General features: G+C 38.7%; 1 protein-coding gene across 1 annotated transcript in view; it reads left to right on the top strand.

Annotated features, from left to right (window-relative positions):
• The first annotated feature begins 2,709 nt into the window (after window positions 1-2,709).
• Window positions 2,710-15,161, top strand: part of adamts3 (ADAM metallopeptidase with thrombospondin type 1 motif, 3) — a 152,613-nt gene continuing 140,161 nt past the window's right edge. The window contains exons 1-3 of the mRNA XM_067571746.1: window positions 2,710-3,187; window positions 3,616-3,640; window positions 12,874-13,313. Of these exons, the coding sequence (XP_067427847.1) occupies window positions 3,128-3,187; window positions 3,616-3,640; window positions 12,874-13,313 (525 nt within the window). The 5' untranslated portion in view covers window positions 2,710-3,127. The remainder of the gene's footprint in view (window positions 3,188-3,615; window positions 3,641-12,873; window positions 13,314-15,161) is intronic.

The raw sequence follows: 15,161 nt of genomic DNA on the forward strand, positions 1-15,161 counted from the left end.
AAATATTAACAAAAATAAAATAATAATAATGATAATAACAATAATAGGTTTGGTAATATACAAATAGATTAGATTAGAGAAAATATTTACAAAAAAGAAAATAAAGATAAATTCATCCTAGTTCAGCATGTGCTAAATGAGAAAAGGACAATATGACATCAGGACGCGGCTGTGATTATTGATGTTATCACTGAATTAATTAATAAATTGATTGTCATGTATATAACTATATAACTATGCACAGCCCAGATGCATACAAGCCAGAACCAGAGTGCTGCGTATTTCCAAACAGCTGAGAAATCTTCAGACCATCACTGTCTACAACAAACTTCATAAATCACTGACAAAAACATACAGTATATTATAGTTATAGTTAAATCACAACAAACTGTCTTATTTTTCAGACTTTTGAGACAAAGTTAACAAACTTAAACACATCAAAATTAAACAGCCAAGACAGTTTTTGATCACCTGTGCACCAGAATATTTCAGGCCTTTGTCGAGACATTTCATGGACAATTAACTCTCTTAAATCATCCTAATTTGAACAGTACAAAAGAAAAACGGGACTCACTTTCCACTTTGCCCAAATCACACCAGTTTTCCTCCTGAATAGTTTTGAATCGACCGACCTTACACAACCAGGGGAAAAATACCAGCTCTCATCTGTGCAACAGAACATCTGTGGCTGCTAGATAAATGAGATATAACGTACTTCAGGGCTTAATTTTTGTTTTGCACAGACATTTTGATATGATTTGAAAGGAATTTGCATGTTAAAAAAAGCTAATTGTGAAGACTAATGTAAAAAAAACAAAAAAAACATTGTATGTCGACTAAAGGGGTGACTTTATGCACAGCTGTAGAAACACTTAACTAACCAAACATTTAAGATAGTTTACTGAACAAATATACAAATATATGATCAGAAATGAACACTGGCATTAGTATGAGAGGGTGTAGGATATTGTAAATGTGTTTCTTGATGTTAGATCTTGATGTCAAATATGATTTGTATTGTAAAAAGAGTCGGCACTATAAGATGCAGCTTCAGCCTACAGCTTTCTTTGGACTGCAGAAATCTTCATGTTGTTTTATTGTGTTATATTGTTTCCAACTGTGACATCTGAGTAACTTCCTTTTTATATCGATGGCCGAAGAGCAAAACCTCCTATCTGAAAAATCAGAAGACTAAAAAAAAACTAGTTGTTTTCTTGCAGAATGCTATTTGTTAAGGATACCCAATATATAATACACTGTGTTTGGACTATATTACTATATTATGTGTTAACAATACTGTAATAACCATACAAACATACTGTAAACAATACCACATAATATAGTAATATAGTCCAAAAACAGTGTGTTATGTATTGGGTATCCTTAACAAATAGCATTCTGCAAGAAAACAAGTTTTTTTTTAGTTTTCTTAAAAAAGTGCATTTTTCAGATGGGAGGTTTTGCTCTTTGGCCATCGATATGCAGTTAATTCTAGATATGAAATTTGTTTTAGACATATATTTATGTCCAGCAGTTGGGTTCATATACTATATATAGCATTCTAACTTTGATCTTTTTTGTTAGTACTATATAAAAGTTCAAGGCACTTTAGATGTTTAGATTCTTATCCATAATGTATTACCATCAGGGAGGCGTTTGATCTGTAACAACTTAATTCTGCATGACAGCGACCGCAAACATACAACCAGAGTCATAAAGAATCTCCATCGACAAGAAGAACAAGGAGTCCTGCAACAGATGGTTTGGCTCCCACAGAGCCCCCGATCTCAACATCATGGAGTCGTTCTGGGATTATACGAAGAGACAGAAACAGCTGCGATGCTTAAATCCACAGAAGAACTGTGGCAACTTCTCTGAGATGCAGGAACAAACCGACCTGCCGAGTACCTGAAACACTGTGTGCAGGTGAACCGAGGAGAACTGCTGCTGTTTTAAAGGCAAAGCTGCTCACAACAAATACTGATTTAAGTTTAACTGAACTTTGTAGGAGGTTGATTAATGAATAAAAACTATTCATAGCATTAGTTTTGAAAGCATCCTCACTTTACTTTTAGTGCCTAAAACGTTTAATTAACAATCAATTTTTATGTTTTTTATGTTTATATTATTATAATATTATTGTTATCACCCTTTTTCTATTTATCTGTATCATGTTACTATCAACCTCTCTCTTTTGCTGTCGTAATGCTAAATTTTCCTCCTGGGATCAGTAAAGTTCAACTTAACTTAACTTAACTTAACTTAACTTAACTTAACTTAACTTATCTTATAGGCCTATAATCTAAATTGTGGCTTTGACGAGATATGTTCAAAACCGTGTTTATTATACTACATATTGTAATAATATAATAAATATTAAGTTCTTTAAACTTAAATAAAAGCTTACCTTTAATGAAATCAAAACTCACAGCATCTCCACCTCCTCAAAACCTCCATATTTATTATTTCCGATGGTCCACAGGTGTGTTGACATTTTATACATATATATATATATAAATTTGTCATAAAAGTTGAGCTGCTGACTGTGTATGTCATCTTGTGCTGGGATGGGGAAGAGGAGGAGGAGGGGGGGATTCTTCTTCTTCTTCTTCCTCCTCCTCCTCCTTCTCCTCCTCCTCCTCCTCCTCCTCTGTCCCACCATGTGTTCAGGCTCGCGGAAAGGGCAGTGTGACGTCACGCAGGGCTGGTCTTGCCGTTTATTAGCCAGGGGAGCCAAGTGCCAGGTTGCAAGAGCTTCACACTGCAGCTCTGTCCGGCCAGCGGCAGAGGGGATGTTTCTACTAACCCAAACTTTCTAGAAACTCAGTCAACAGAAACACTGACTGACAAAGTGTCGCAACTCGCCTCACGCCTGCTTTAATGAAACTTTAACTACTTTATGTCTTTGTTTTGTTTTTGTTTTTTTTCTTTTTGTTATTGTGGTTGGGGTTTTTTAAATTTTTTTTTTTTTTTAAATAACAGAGGCAACAGTCTGCACATCCACTTTGATAACTTTTGAATGAGCCGGGTCCCGCTTGCGTAGAGTTTTTTCCCCCCGATTTTTTTCTTTATTTTTAATTTCACGTTGGGATAAAGTTTTGAAAAAAGAGCTTAAATAAGACTCGTGATGGCTGTCCTGTCACTAGCGTTGCTTCTTGTAGGATTTATAGTGACTTCAGCTGACAAGGTAAGTGTATGTATCGATTCCCTGTTGCCTCTTTTTTTTTAACACTTCAAGTGTGCGAATTTTCTTGTCTCAGAAACTGAAATAAATCCAGCTGTAAAGCGGAAAAGTGGGCCGACACAGCAACAGGTTTTCTCACTGTCTGAAAACTTTTCACATTTGGCTCTGTAAATGCGCACACTGTTTCCACTGTGAAATATGTTGACACTGCACACGCATGAGTTTAGCCTGTTACATAAGACATGTGTAAAATAGAGGCATTTTTGTTAAATTTTTACAAGCAGCTCAAGCCTACAGTAAACTGCTGCAGGGGCGGTAGTGTTGTTGCTGCTGGACATCTCAGACTCAGATTATTATTTCCTTCTGGCTTGTACCGCATTTAACGAGCTTCCCCCCCACCCTCCCCACCCACCCCCTCCTCTCTTTTGCAGGCTGGCGAAAAAGACAGAAAGGAGGGTAAGTGTTGTTTAATTTTTGATTCATCTTGTAAATAATTAGATGTAAGTTGTGGGAGTTTTTTTTTTCTCCTTCCTCTGCTCACTGGAGAGACTCAGGAGGACAACTTGGGTGCACTGAGATCAAAGTGGGAGGGGAGTTTGTGTGTGTGTGAGTGAGGAGCTCTGTAATACACCCCTCCTACCCTCTCCTCCTCTGCCACCCCACCATTCCCCCTAAACACACACACTCACACACACACACACACACACACTTATATTACATGAGTGAACTGCTTCAAGGGCTTTGTTATACAGGAAAGAAAATTCCACTTCTAAATCCCGCACATCTGTTACCCATTCTGAGGTTAAGAAACAAGTGAGCTGCAACATTGTCCACGTAGGATCCTTTTACACCCGCCGTTATCTTCTGAACACCTCCAGCACCATCACACCATCAAGCTTGACAATTGCCAGTCGGGCACTGTTGCCCCGTGGGTTGAGCGTTTGTGGTTGAGTGCCGCCTGTAGTTCGCCATCGCCGACTCTTATCAGCCTTGTAAAGCAGTTATTTCACCCACTTGTGTGTGGTTTCTCTCAGTTTCTCGCTTCTGTCTTTTTGTCCTTCCGCAAGTTAAAGACATCTGGCCTCATGCGAGAACCGCTACTACTGTATTTGCTCTTCAGTAGTGTGCACAAGTGATTTAAGAGAGCTTGAGGCATTCACCAATTTCCTCATATTTAGAGTTTAATGAGTTGACCAGAGATGTTGTTAGAGTCATTTACAGATAGAGTCAGCCTGTCTCCACAGTGGGGGGGAAAAAAAACACGTGTTTGACTTAAGAATTGTTCTGCTTTTATCCAAATTAAGTTATGAACATGATTTTATGGAATATTTGGCACGACAGCTCGTTCCAAAATAGTTATAAGTGCTTACGAGAAACATTCTGTCACTCTGACAGCTTTGACGTCTTTAAAGAAGTCACAGTCCAGGGGAACATCCTCTGTTACACCCACCAGTTTAACATCATCGATGTGAAATATCCTCCCTTCCATCTCTCTTTGTCTCTGATTATGATGATCCTTGGCAGCTGTATTAATATTTTCTAGTTGTTTTGGGTCAGTTAATACAGCTACTGACACTGCTGTTACACTATGTGCTTTAGTTTAGTATGTATTTTGTTTGCTGATGTGTGAAATTACTGTTTTCCCCTCTTTTTGTGAATGAAATTTGCCCAAAATTGGAGTGGGGCACTGATTGTGTCAAATCTCATGAACTTGTACTTCCTCGTTAACAGGCGGTAGTCAAACAAGTTACAGTGAGCTTGTGCAGTTAAGAAAGTTTGCTAAATCCGACTTGAAACGCTTGTACGAGCAAAGCTCATTGAAAAAAGTAAGACAGGTTGAAGGCGTTGGAAGTGGTTGTTGGACGGTCGAACAGCGTCTGAGACCATCTCCATTTGTAATTTTCCGAAACCGACAATCCAACGATCACGACCACTTCATGCAGCAGTCGGTCTTTTGTGTGACGGTTTGAAAAGGTTTGATCTTCTCTCAAAACCTCTCTCAGTTTTTGGCACTTTTTGAATGTACAACAGTAAGAATGCCTTTGATGAGAGACCGAAAATGTCCGCCGTTATCCCCGTTTGTACAACTCATTGCAACTCGCCTCTCTCTCTCTGTGACGGCTTTTCGCCCTGCCTTCAAATATGGCCGTTCAGAACAGCGAACTTGCCTGGAAAACACTTTATATCAACTAGTACTGACACCATAAGCATACGACAAGCCTGTGTAATCATATTAACGGCGGCGGTGAAACGGTTGTCTAGTTTATTTTGTCTTTCTGTCTGTTTTTAGGGCTGAAATCACAGACTTGAAGTAATCTTCTCTCACACAAGGGCAGCATCTATATACATGTTGGTCTGGCTAAAGTCTCTGTGGTGTGTTCAAGTTCACAGGTTCATAAGCCAGTCTTTGTTGGCACTAGTTTGATGTGTGTACAAGCGCGCACGCTGATATGTGACAGATTAAAGGAAAAGTCAACATGAAGTATATCATTACGGTGTCGGGCCACCACGAGCCTCCAGAACAGCTTCGGTTCTCCTTGTCGTGATTCAAGATGATTGTCTTAAAGTTTCTGGAAGTCCACTGGAGGGATGAACTCCATTTTTTTCAAGTTAAGTTATCATTTGGTGTTGTGATGATAGTGGTGGACGTTGCTCCAAAAGCTCCCATAACTGTCTGAGGGGAGATCTGCTGACTGTGAAGGTCATAGCATTTGATTCACATCATTTTTATACCCATCGCCTCTATATTTGTTATGTTTTTTGACTCATTTTCCAGGTTTTTCATTTAGTTTGTCATCTGTGTGTATCTTGAATCATTGTGGTTATCATTGTGAGTTTGCTCCTGATGTTGCTTGCTAAGTTTTCTCTTTACTGCAGATTCAACTTTTATTGGAGAAGTCCGTCCGTCAGTACATCTTTCCATTCATTAATTAAACTTTAAGTCAGCCAGTGGTGATGTGCTTTGCATTTCTGTTCTCCTTTCTCTTCCTCCTGTGAACAACAGGAGGCCAAAGAGATGTGGCAATGAAATTTTTTATTTTCCTGATTTGATAACATAAGCTGTTCAGCCCAGTTTAAAGAACGGGTTCACAATTTTTCAAGTCTGTCTTAAAACAACAGTCAAGTATCCAAATGAACACTGAAAAAAAGGTTTTCCTCACTGTAATCATTCCTCCTGTTCATACTGGCTATTAAAAGATCCCCTTCAAATGTGCTTTCAATGTAAGTGATGGAGGCCAAAATCCACAGTGTGTCCACACAGTCATTTAGTGCAAAAATCTATTTAAAAGTTGATCTAAAGCTTATATGAGGCTTCAGCAGTCTGTGTTAGTCATATCAAGTGGGTATCTGGCATATTTACGGTCTTTTTTAGCATCAAATTCCCTCTTTGTGTTTTCTCAGACATTGTTTCCCTGTCAAGCTGCGGTGGAAGTATAGTAACAAAAAGAGGGACTTTGGCACTAAAAAGACTGTAACATTGAAAGATATCTACTTTGACTCATTTGGATGGCTGAAGCTTCATAATAGCTTAAGATAAACTTTTAATTTTTTATTTTTGTGCTGAAGGAGGACTGTGGATTTTGGCCTCCATCACTTACATTGTAAGTGCATTATGAAGGGATCTTCTAATAAGAGCAATGGTTACGGCAAGAAAAACCTATTTAAATGTTCATTTGGGCACCTGTCTGTTGTTTTAAGGCAGACTTGAAAAAGCCATCCTTTAAAACCTCTACAATAAATGTCAGGATTTGGTGTCAGACCCTGACAATTAAAGACTAAGGGCGTCTTTAGAGAGCTGCAATTTTACACCAGTGTTCAACAATCATGCACATGGAGAAATCTCTCATAGCAGAGCCAGAGAGACCAATTTCTCCACTCTCAGTTGCAGAAAATAGACAGCAGTGCTGTACTTGTTGAAGGGGATGCCACTCTCACTCTTCCTCTCCTGTTGCTACCACAACATTTCTTTGTCCACTAACAATCTCTGCACAATCAGTCTATAAACAGCGGCTTTCTCAGAGCTGTCTGAAAAGGCTCAGTGGGCATTTCCTGAGAACTGCAGTGCTGTAGATCAGATATGAAATGAGAGGCAAGGAGTTGTTAGTCAGCCCTATCATTTAACACAAACAGTTTAATGACTCACCTCACTTTCCTTTGACCTTAAAGTCCAAATTTTGACAAAATCAAACAATCCTGATCCAAATCTGCATCTAAATCCTTATAGGGTTAGACTGTCGCACTAATTAGCTGATGATGGCCGTGATTCCTGAGAGAATTTTTTAACTACATCCATATTAGGAATTTGTACAACATTATTGTACCAAATTTTATGCGAGTCAGACTAATGACCACTGAGTTATGGCTATTTAAATTCATGTTGTTGCTCCATCTATTGGTAAGGTGCCTCCAAATATGCAGGGGATTGCTTGGACTTGAGGTGTGTGAAAATTCGGTTGCAGTTGCACAGTGCATTCGAGAGTTATGGCAGTTTAGGTCACACAGGCTACATTTAGAAGAATTTGATAATAGGGAAAATGGTATAGCATACACTATCAGATGGCATGGCGTATTTACTGTATATTTGGGCTCCTCCTTATATTTCATGCACCAAATTTGGTGAAGTTGGATGAAATTATTTGGAGAAGAGGTAGATAGATAGCGATAGATTTGTCTTGAACCAAAGTTGAAAGAGCTCCTTAAATGGCCACATGTTCGCACTATCAACACCAAAAACTGATCAGATGTTCTTTGGCTAAGCTTTCCACCAAATTTCATTGAAATCTTCTAAATATTTTTTGAGATATCCTGGTGGAGATGACTATAATGGACACCACTTGTGTTATCTGTATCTGATACCGTTGTCTCTTCTGAGGACGATAGCGTCATTATGGCTGCTCTGTCGAAGCTGTAACAATGAACTGGGTGCCTCATTAAGAAAAATTGCCAAAGTTCCTCTCCTTCTGTACTTTTTTTGGAACATTTTCACTATTTAATACTCAAGGATCAAGACATACACACATATTAAACAAACAAAATCCATTTGTAAAAAGAATTTAGTCTGTTTTATTGAAGCTGTTCTCAGTTATTCTCAAGGTAAGAACCAAAAAACACCTGATATTATAATAATCTGTATATATTTCCCTCAGTGCTCCTTTAGTGTTTCTTATTTGGTTGATATTGGTGTTAGATTGTATTTCATCAACTGCAGTCTGTGATTTGTAGTGAGCGACTCCTGTAACGACGGATGTCAATGAAGAAAGTGAAAAATCTTCCGTATAAACTTTTCTGGCCTTGTTTGTTTTTTCTCTTTGAATAGTCAGAGAAAACGAGAGTTGCTGTTAATGCATATTGAAATAACTTTGTAGCATTGAAGTGCAGACACTTCTCTGGTGAAATGAAGGATGTGTGCCCGGCAAACCTTGGAGTGGTTGACCTTTCAATCTAACAGGTAGACTTAAAGTGCTGTCTGGTTTTCACTCAAACATGTGGGCAATTGTGCCCCTTTTAAGAAGTTAAAGTTAAAATGTAACCTTGTAAAAAAAAAAAAAAAGCCACAGAGACCAACAGTACAACATGGAAAATAAGCTTTTATTCCTTTTTTAAAAAATTATTTTTACAAAATAAACTGATTCCAATACATGTTCATTATCTGCAGTTCCTTTCTGTAAAGAGCAAATCCACATGGCCTGCAAACCCATGCTTTTAAGGTCTATTCAAAGCAAATGTTCCTTTTGAATGTCACGCTCTCTGTAAAATTTCCGGTGTCATACGTTCAATAGTTAAGTGAACGGCACTGCAAATGAATATAAGGTTGAAATTTTTCACTAAATTTGCTCTCACCCTTTTTCATTCGCTATGGCTGGCGTAAACCTTCATAGATTAGTAGGTTGTAAAAGAATTTCAAGGCTCTGAAAACATATTCTTTCAACCATTTTCCGATAAAAACACACTATTCTCTGCCAAGGTTAGAAAACTGTTGGTTTTTTCACATGAGAAATTTAAGGATTTGTGTTGTCTGTGAGCTTTTCACTGATTTTAAATGAGTGAAAAAAGGTGAAGTCACGTACATCCGTCAGGATTCAGAAGTAGTTTTCGGGTTATTAGCATGTGGATGCTGCTGCTGTCAGTCCAATCTAATCAAACAACACCCAAACTGTCCTGATGAAGCAGATGAGATGAGTTATTGAGTGTTAAATTTCTAATAAATGATCGCTAAGGATGTTTTTTTCAGAACTCTAACTTTTCTTGTTGCCTATTTAGTCCTACATATTTAATATTATAGGAAAATAGTTAAAGGATATGGCGATTTTTTAAAATCTTTTTCTTATTGTTAACAAATCTCATGTGCAGAGCCAAACCAGCAATGAACTGATCTACTTACAAGTATTGTGTGTGTATCCAAAATCTGATATATCTTATTCCTCTGTTGTTGTCACAAACAATTAAAAACACGTCACTGAGCCACGCTGCTGCACTGGGTGACATGTTCCTTTGCTGCAAAGAGTTTTGGGTACAGTAGTTTGTTTAGAAATGACTTCAAAGACCAATAAGATTCTGTCATATAAGGCAGGAACGCAGGTCCATTTAAAGAGCTTCGCTAGCTTGTTTTGCTCCATATCACATCCTCTTGACTTTGTACTAAAGTTCTTTATAATGTGCTGTGTAGTACAAAGTTAAGAGGTTGTGAGCACAACAAACTAGTGAACTAACCAAGTGAACTAATGTGACTGAAACAGTGTATCAGTTTGTAGCTTTTGTATAACAACAAAGGACTACCGCACAGAGAAATACGATATATCAGACTTTGGACACACACACCACAATACTTGTAAGTAGATCAATTAACTGTTTGTTTGGCTCTGCACATGAAAAAAACATAGAAATTGCCAACCATATAATATATATATACCTGCATACCTATAAGATTTGAGTCCAGGTTTTCAATGGCTTTAAGAAAAGCTCAAGATGCACCTGTGTTGTGGGTCTGTTGGTTGAATGTACAGAAATCTTCTCATTCCCTTCTTCTAAGTTGGAGAAATGGCTCTTAAGATTAGACCGGGGGCCTCCTGGGGATTAAGCAGTGAAGCTCCACTCCTCCATATACACACTAAAAGAACTGAGCTAATTCTTGACTTCTTTTTGACCCGAAGGCATTCATCCTTTTAAAAGTTTTGTCACACCAGCTTTTCTTTGAGAAAGTAAACTCGGGCTAATATGTAATAATTTATCTTAGATGACATCAGTCCTACACATGGTGCAAAAGCCTTTTATGTATGAATGTCACACAAGCTAACTGTGTGTCATGCATGTTTGCGGAAAGAGTAAAGTTGATGTAACTGTAAGGTATTTGCCCCATAAAAAAGGCCTTTGATGTTTCACATGTTCAAAACCAGACACATGCCTGCAGTTTGCTTTGGTTATATGAGTTAAAGACCAACATGCACTATATCTTTATCTGTGTTTTAACCTTATAAGATCACTGTTATCAAGCTGCTTCTAACACCATCCCTTTAAGTTCAATTTGTGTCATTTTATCAGTATCATATCCGCATGTCTTTTCTTCAAAGGCTGGTCAGATGTATGGTTTTCACGTGTCCAGAGCATGCACACTATGATTTGTAAAGAATGCCATTTCCTCAGACGTGTAATTTTAGTTTTCACCATCGACACCTGTTTGAATGTCTTTGAGTCAAAACCTACAAGATAATTTCAAGGTTTTGATATTCATGTTACTTTTTTTTTTTTTTCCAACCAAAACCAACCAAAATGTTTTGAATGTGTCTGCCACTGCACACATTTTGAAAAGCAAACCGAGCGTGGATGGAAATTTTGTTAGACCGAGTGTGTTTCAAGGCCCACACATTTCCTTGAACAATTGAGTTGACCACAAATGAGTCAATGAACAAGGAGCTGCGAGTAAAGAAAAAACAACAGGAAAAAAAAAAAGCGTAGGAAGAACTTCTGAAAGAACAGTGTGAAAGTGGGTGAGACCACACCGTTTGTCCCTGTTGTAATCTAATATATTTCTTAACACGCCTGTCATTTGTTTGTTTTAGCTAGTTTAACATCGTTATTTAGTTGCATTGCTTTCACGTACTATCACAGGTTTTGTTTGTGTTTAGCGTTGTTGTGTTACATTTATTTACATCTGTATTTCACTTATTGTTTATCGATTTAAGTCCTTAGTTTCTTGAGTTATATATTATACCTACCATGCTTTCCAAGAGACAAAGGGGCACTTCCTGCTTTTAATCTCTCACTGTCATCACCATTGATGTCATGTGTAGGACCAAGTATGGGTGGACTTATTTTTTTAGTTAAATGTTTGGTTTAGTAATTTATTTGACTCTTACTTATCTTGGCTCACGCTGAGGACCATGCGGTGGATGATGTAGTTGTGTAAACAATGTTAACTGATATAAGTGGATTGTTGTTTACGTATTATAGGTGGGAGACTGAAACAACCCTCCAAGAAAGATGGTTCTGCGTAGATAGCATGGAGGGCCTATTTAAGGGGAGAGCAGGAATGAGAGGATGTCCGTGTAGATGTGTGCACATGAGCATGCCTAAGTTTGAGTTATCCTGAGTTAAGCCAATTAAGATAAGTTTGATTTGCCTGCGTTCATTTAATTCTTTTAATAGAGTTGTTTTGGTTACAGGGGTCAGAATAAATCACCATCCTAGCGACTCTGGTCAGCTTTTCTCACAAACAGGATCTTTTTCTTTGCTCTGTAACTGAAATGCTTCAGCCTGCAGTTGTGTTCCCGGATCTACCAGAACCAGAATGACTCAGAAGAGACACTGCCATCAGTCTTAATGACATTTGGGTTGAGGCCATCTGTATCGGAGAATAAGGCTGTATTCAGGCTGCCTCAGAAATGCAGCATCCTCATTCATTTCAATGAGACATAAAAGTTGAGCCTGTATTGTTAAATCAAATATGTATAAGCAAACCCTTCATATAGAATGCCTGATAGCGTGTACCATGTAGCGTTGATGATGATTTACCTCTCAAGCATCAAGACAACAAGTGATTGCTGCCGTAATAACTTCCAAAAGTCATTGTGAGTTTTTGTAGTGCAGTGTCTCGGCATCTGATAAATGTTACTTGTTATGCCAGTTACAATGTACCAACCCAACTGTATCAGTCTCAGTACTTGTCTAGCGCTAAATCGATTATCAATTAGTCAAAGGTAAAAATGTAATCAACAAATTATGTAATTGATGAATCATTTATAATTTACGATGCAAAAATCCCAAACATTCAATGGATTCAGCTTCTTCTCCAATGTGAGGGTTTGCTTTACTCTGTTGTTTTTTTTCTCTGCATTCCTCAGTTTTGTATCGGTTTTAATTAAATGTCTTTGGGACATCTTGAATCAAACAAAACAACCAATTTGAAGACATCACCTTGGGAACTTTTGAAGTCTATTTTTCACTGCTTTTGAATTGTTTTTGACAACAACAAAAGACGGCTTAAGCGCCTGCTGGGCTTTGCTGCATTGAGCAATAGAGTTCAGAGCATCCTGTTTTCTGCACATGACATGAATATTTGAACTGAAAAAAATGAAAGTTATTGTATTTATATTGCATTTCTGTTACAAACAAGCAGTGGTGACTTGTTGATTTTGTACTTCCTGCTTCCTTTAACTGAAAAACATCTCTTCTTCTTTGTCATTGTGTCCCAGACCAGCTAACCAGCAGGCTGAAGGAATACGGCCTGGTCACTCCCTTCAGCACCGACTCTCACGGACATTACCTGTCACATCTGCTGTCTGCCACTCACAAGCAGCGTGTAAAGAGGGAGATTTTTTCTACCAGTGAATCTGAACAAAAACTTTTCTTCAACATCACCGCCTTCGGTAAAGAGTTCCACCTCCGCCTGCAGCCAAACAACAAGCTGGTGGCGCCGGGTGCTATGGTGGAGTGGCACGACGAGGTCCAAGGCTTTGGCAATGTCAGCGACAGCATGGGTGACGACACCGGTATGGACGCCAACCAGACTGAACCAATCGGCATGACGGAGAGGATACTGCGCCGTGAGCTGTTAAAGACGGACTGCACCTTTATCGGTGACATCACAGACGTCCCTGGGGCCTCGGTTGCCATTAACAACTGTGACGGATTGGTAAGTCCTTCTCAGCCATAAAGCTCCTAACTTCCCCACCCCCTCAAACCCTATCTTTTCATTACAAAAGTGCCATGACCTTATCAACTGACACTAAGGGATTTTAGATGTCCATGACTCCTTGAGTTTAGCCTTTTTTTTACGTCAGCACTCAGCATTTTTACAGCACATTGTTCTTGGAGATATTCTTCAGGCTGACGGATGGTATAGCTTTTTGTACAGAAGTTTGTCACGGGTGAGTGGCCATCCATTGCACCCACAAACCAAATGGATTCTCCCCCAACCTCTTCCCAACATAAAACACGAGTCCCCTTTGTGCGCCACAAAAGTCTGCAGTCCTATTCTCCCCATCACCCATCCTCATAAAACACTTGAACAGTAATTGGGGAATGACCAGGGCCAAAATCTCCTCGAGTAGACTGACGAAACATCTCTGCATTCAAAGAAAGACTCAGTAAGCCGAATCCAAAGAACTTCAAATGAAGTTGTCTGCTGAGGTGCTGCAGACTTTTGAAAAGCAACACAAAGGATATACTGTAGCTCATGATTCCTGATAAGGAGTTCAGAATCAACATGCAAAGCCTGCTATATCTAATCTTTTCATTACTAAAAGCAATTCAACAGAAGAGATTAAACTAACAATGAATTTAAGTAGTTAACAAGTATCGTCTGCGTAGCTGCAGTCAGATATTGCTGAAGTACAGTTTGGTCCTGAAGAGGAAGCAGGTGAAATTCTGGTAAACTGAGTTTGTTTCCTCCTGAACAGATTCAGGAAAGAGGACAGGAATTGGTAATTAAGGATAAGAGTCACCTCATGTCTTACTACTTACTTAGGTTTTAGTTTCTTAAGGGGATTTTTTGATTAGAATAAGAAGATAACACCAGTCTTACCAGTCAGGTAAGAGTTTAAGATTGCAGTTTTGTTAAAGTATATATGCTTAAACAAGCAAAATCAAGTGCAGTCATCCCAGCTGCATATCAAGAGGCACAGCAGTCCCTTCAGGACCACTTAAAAGCGTGACACATGGATATGATGATATTGAGCAAGAGAGCCTTGAGGACTTAAATCACTGTAAAACCTGAATGCAGAGCCTGACGATCTGCAAGACGTGTATGCGTGTCCTCAGGATTTGATTCTTGGAGGATGGCCAAAAGGTGTGATGCAGGGGTTCACTTTATTCTTTCCATATTACAACACTTGTAACAAGGCAGCACATGTAGAGAGAGACTCTTAACAGGCAGGTGTGAGAGATAGTGAGTGTGTGATGTTGACCTGTGTTTCCGGAAGGCGTGGGAGGAGATCAAAAGCGGGATGACTTCCCAGCCAAATTTAAACAGGTTGATTTGGTTTTACTTTAAACTCAAGTCAACCATCAGATGATGTCAGATGTAGAACAAACAGTGTTTCTTCCCAAACTCTTGCAGTGTGTGGACTGAAATAAAACAAATAGACCTCTTGACAATAGAGAACATCAACCTTTTAAATGCAATTTAGGGAAAACCAACCCTTGAATCTAATGTTCCTACAACTGCAGCACAGTCTCTTAAACATTGGTTTTGCTCTGGGTGATCATTTTATCATTCCAGGCAGATAGCAGAAGCACTACTGGAGTAATGTACAGAGTGCTACCATTAGCTGTCTTTCTTTAATGGATCCAGATATGGTTATGGCTTATTAACAGAGGAATAATTTCCAAAATGACCTCCAGCACACTTATTAGAGTTTCTGAATTTAGCAATAGAGACCATAATGACTCGTTGAAGAAAAAGTATTGACTTTCTAGAGAGAAGTTGACGATTTTTGAATGGGAGTCCATTGGAGCATCTAGCGGCCGTCAGTGGCATTGC

The sequence above is a fragment of the Thunnus thynnus genome, chromosome 2 (genome assembly GCF_963924715.1).
Source record: "Thunnus thynnus chromosome 2, fThuThy2.1, whole genome shotgun sequence".
In the NCBI taxonomy this organism is placed as follows: Eukaryota; Metazoa; Chordata; class Actinopteri; order Scombriformes; family Scombridae; genus Thunnus; species Thunnus thynnus.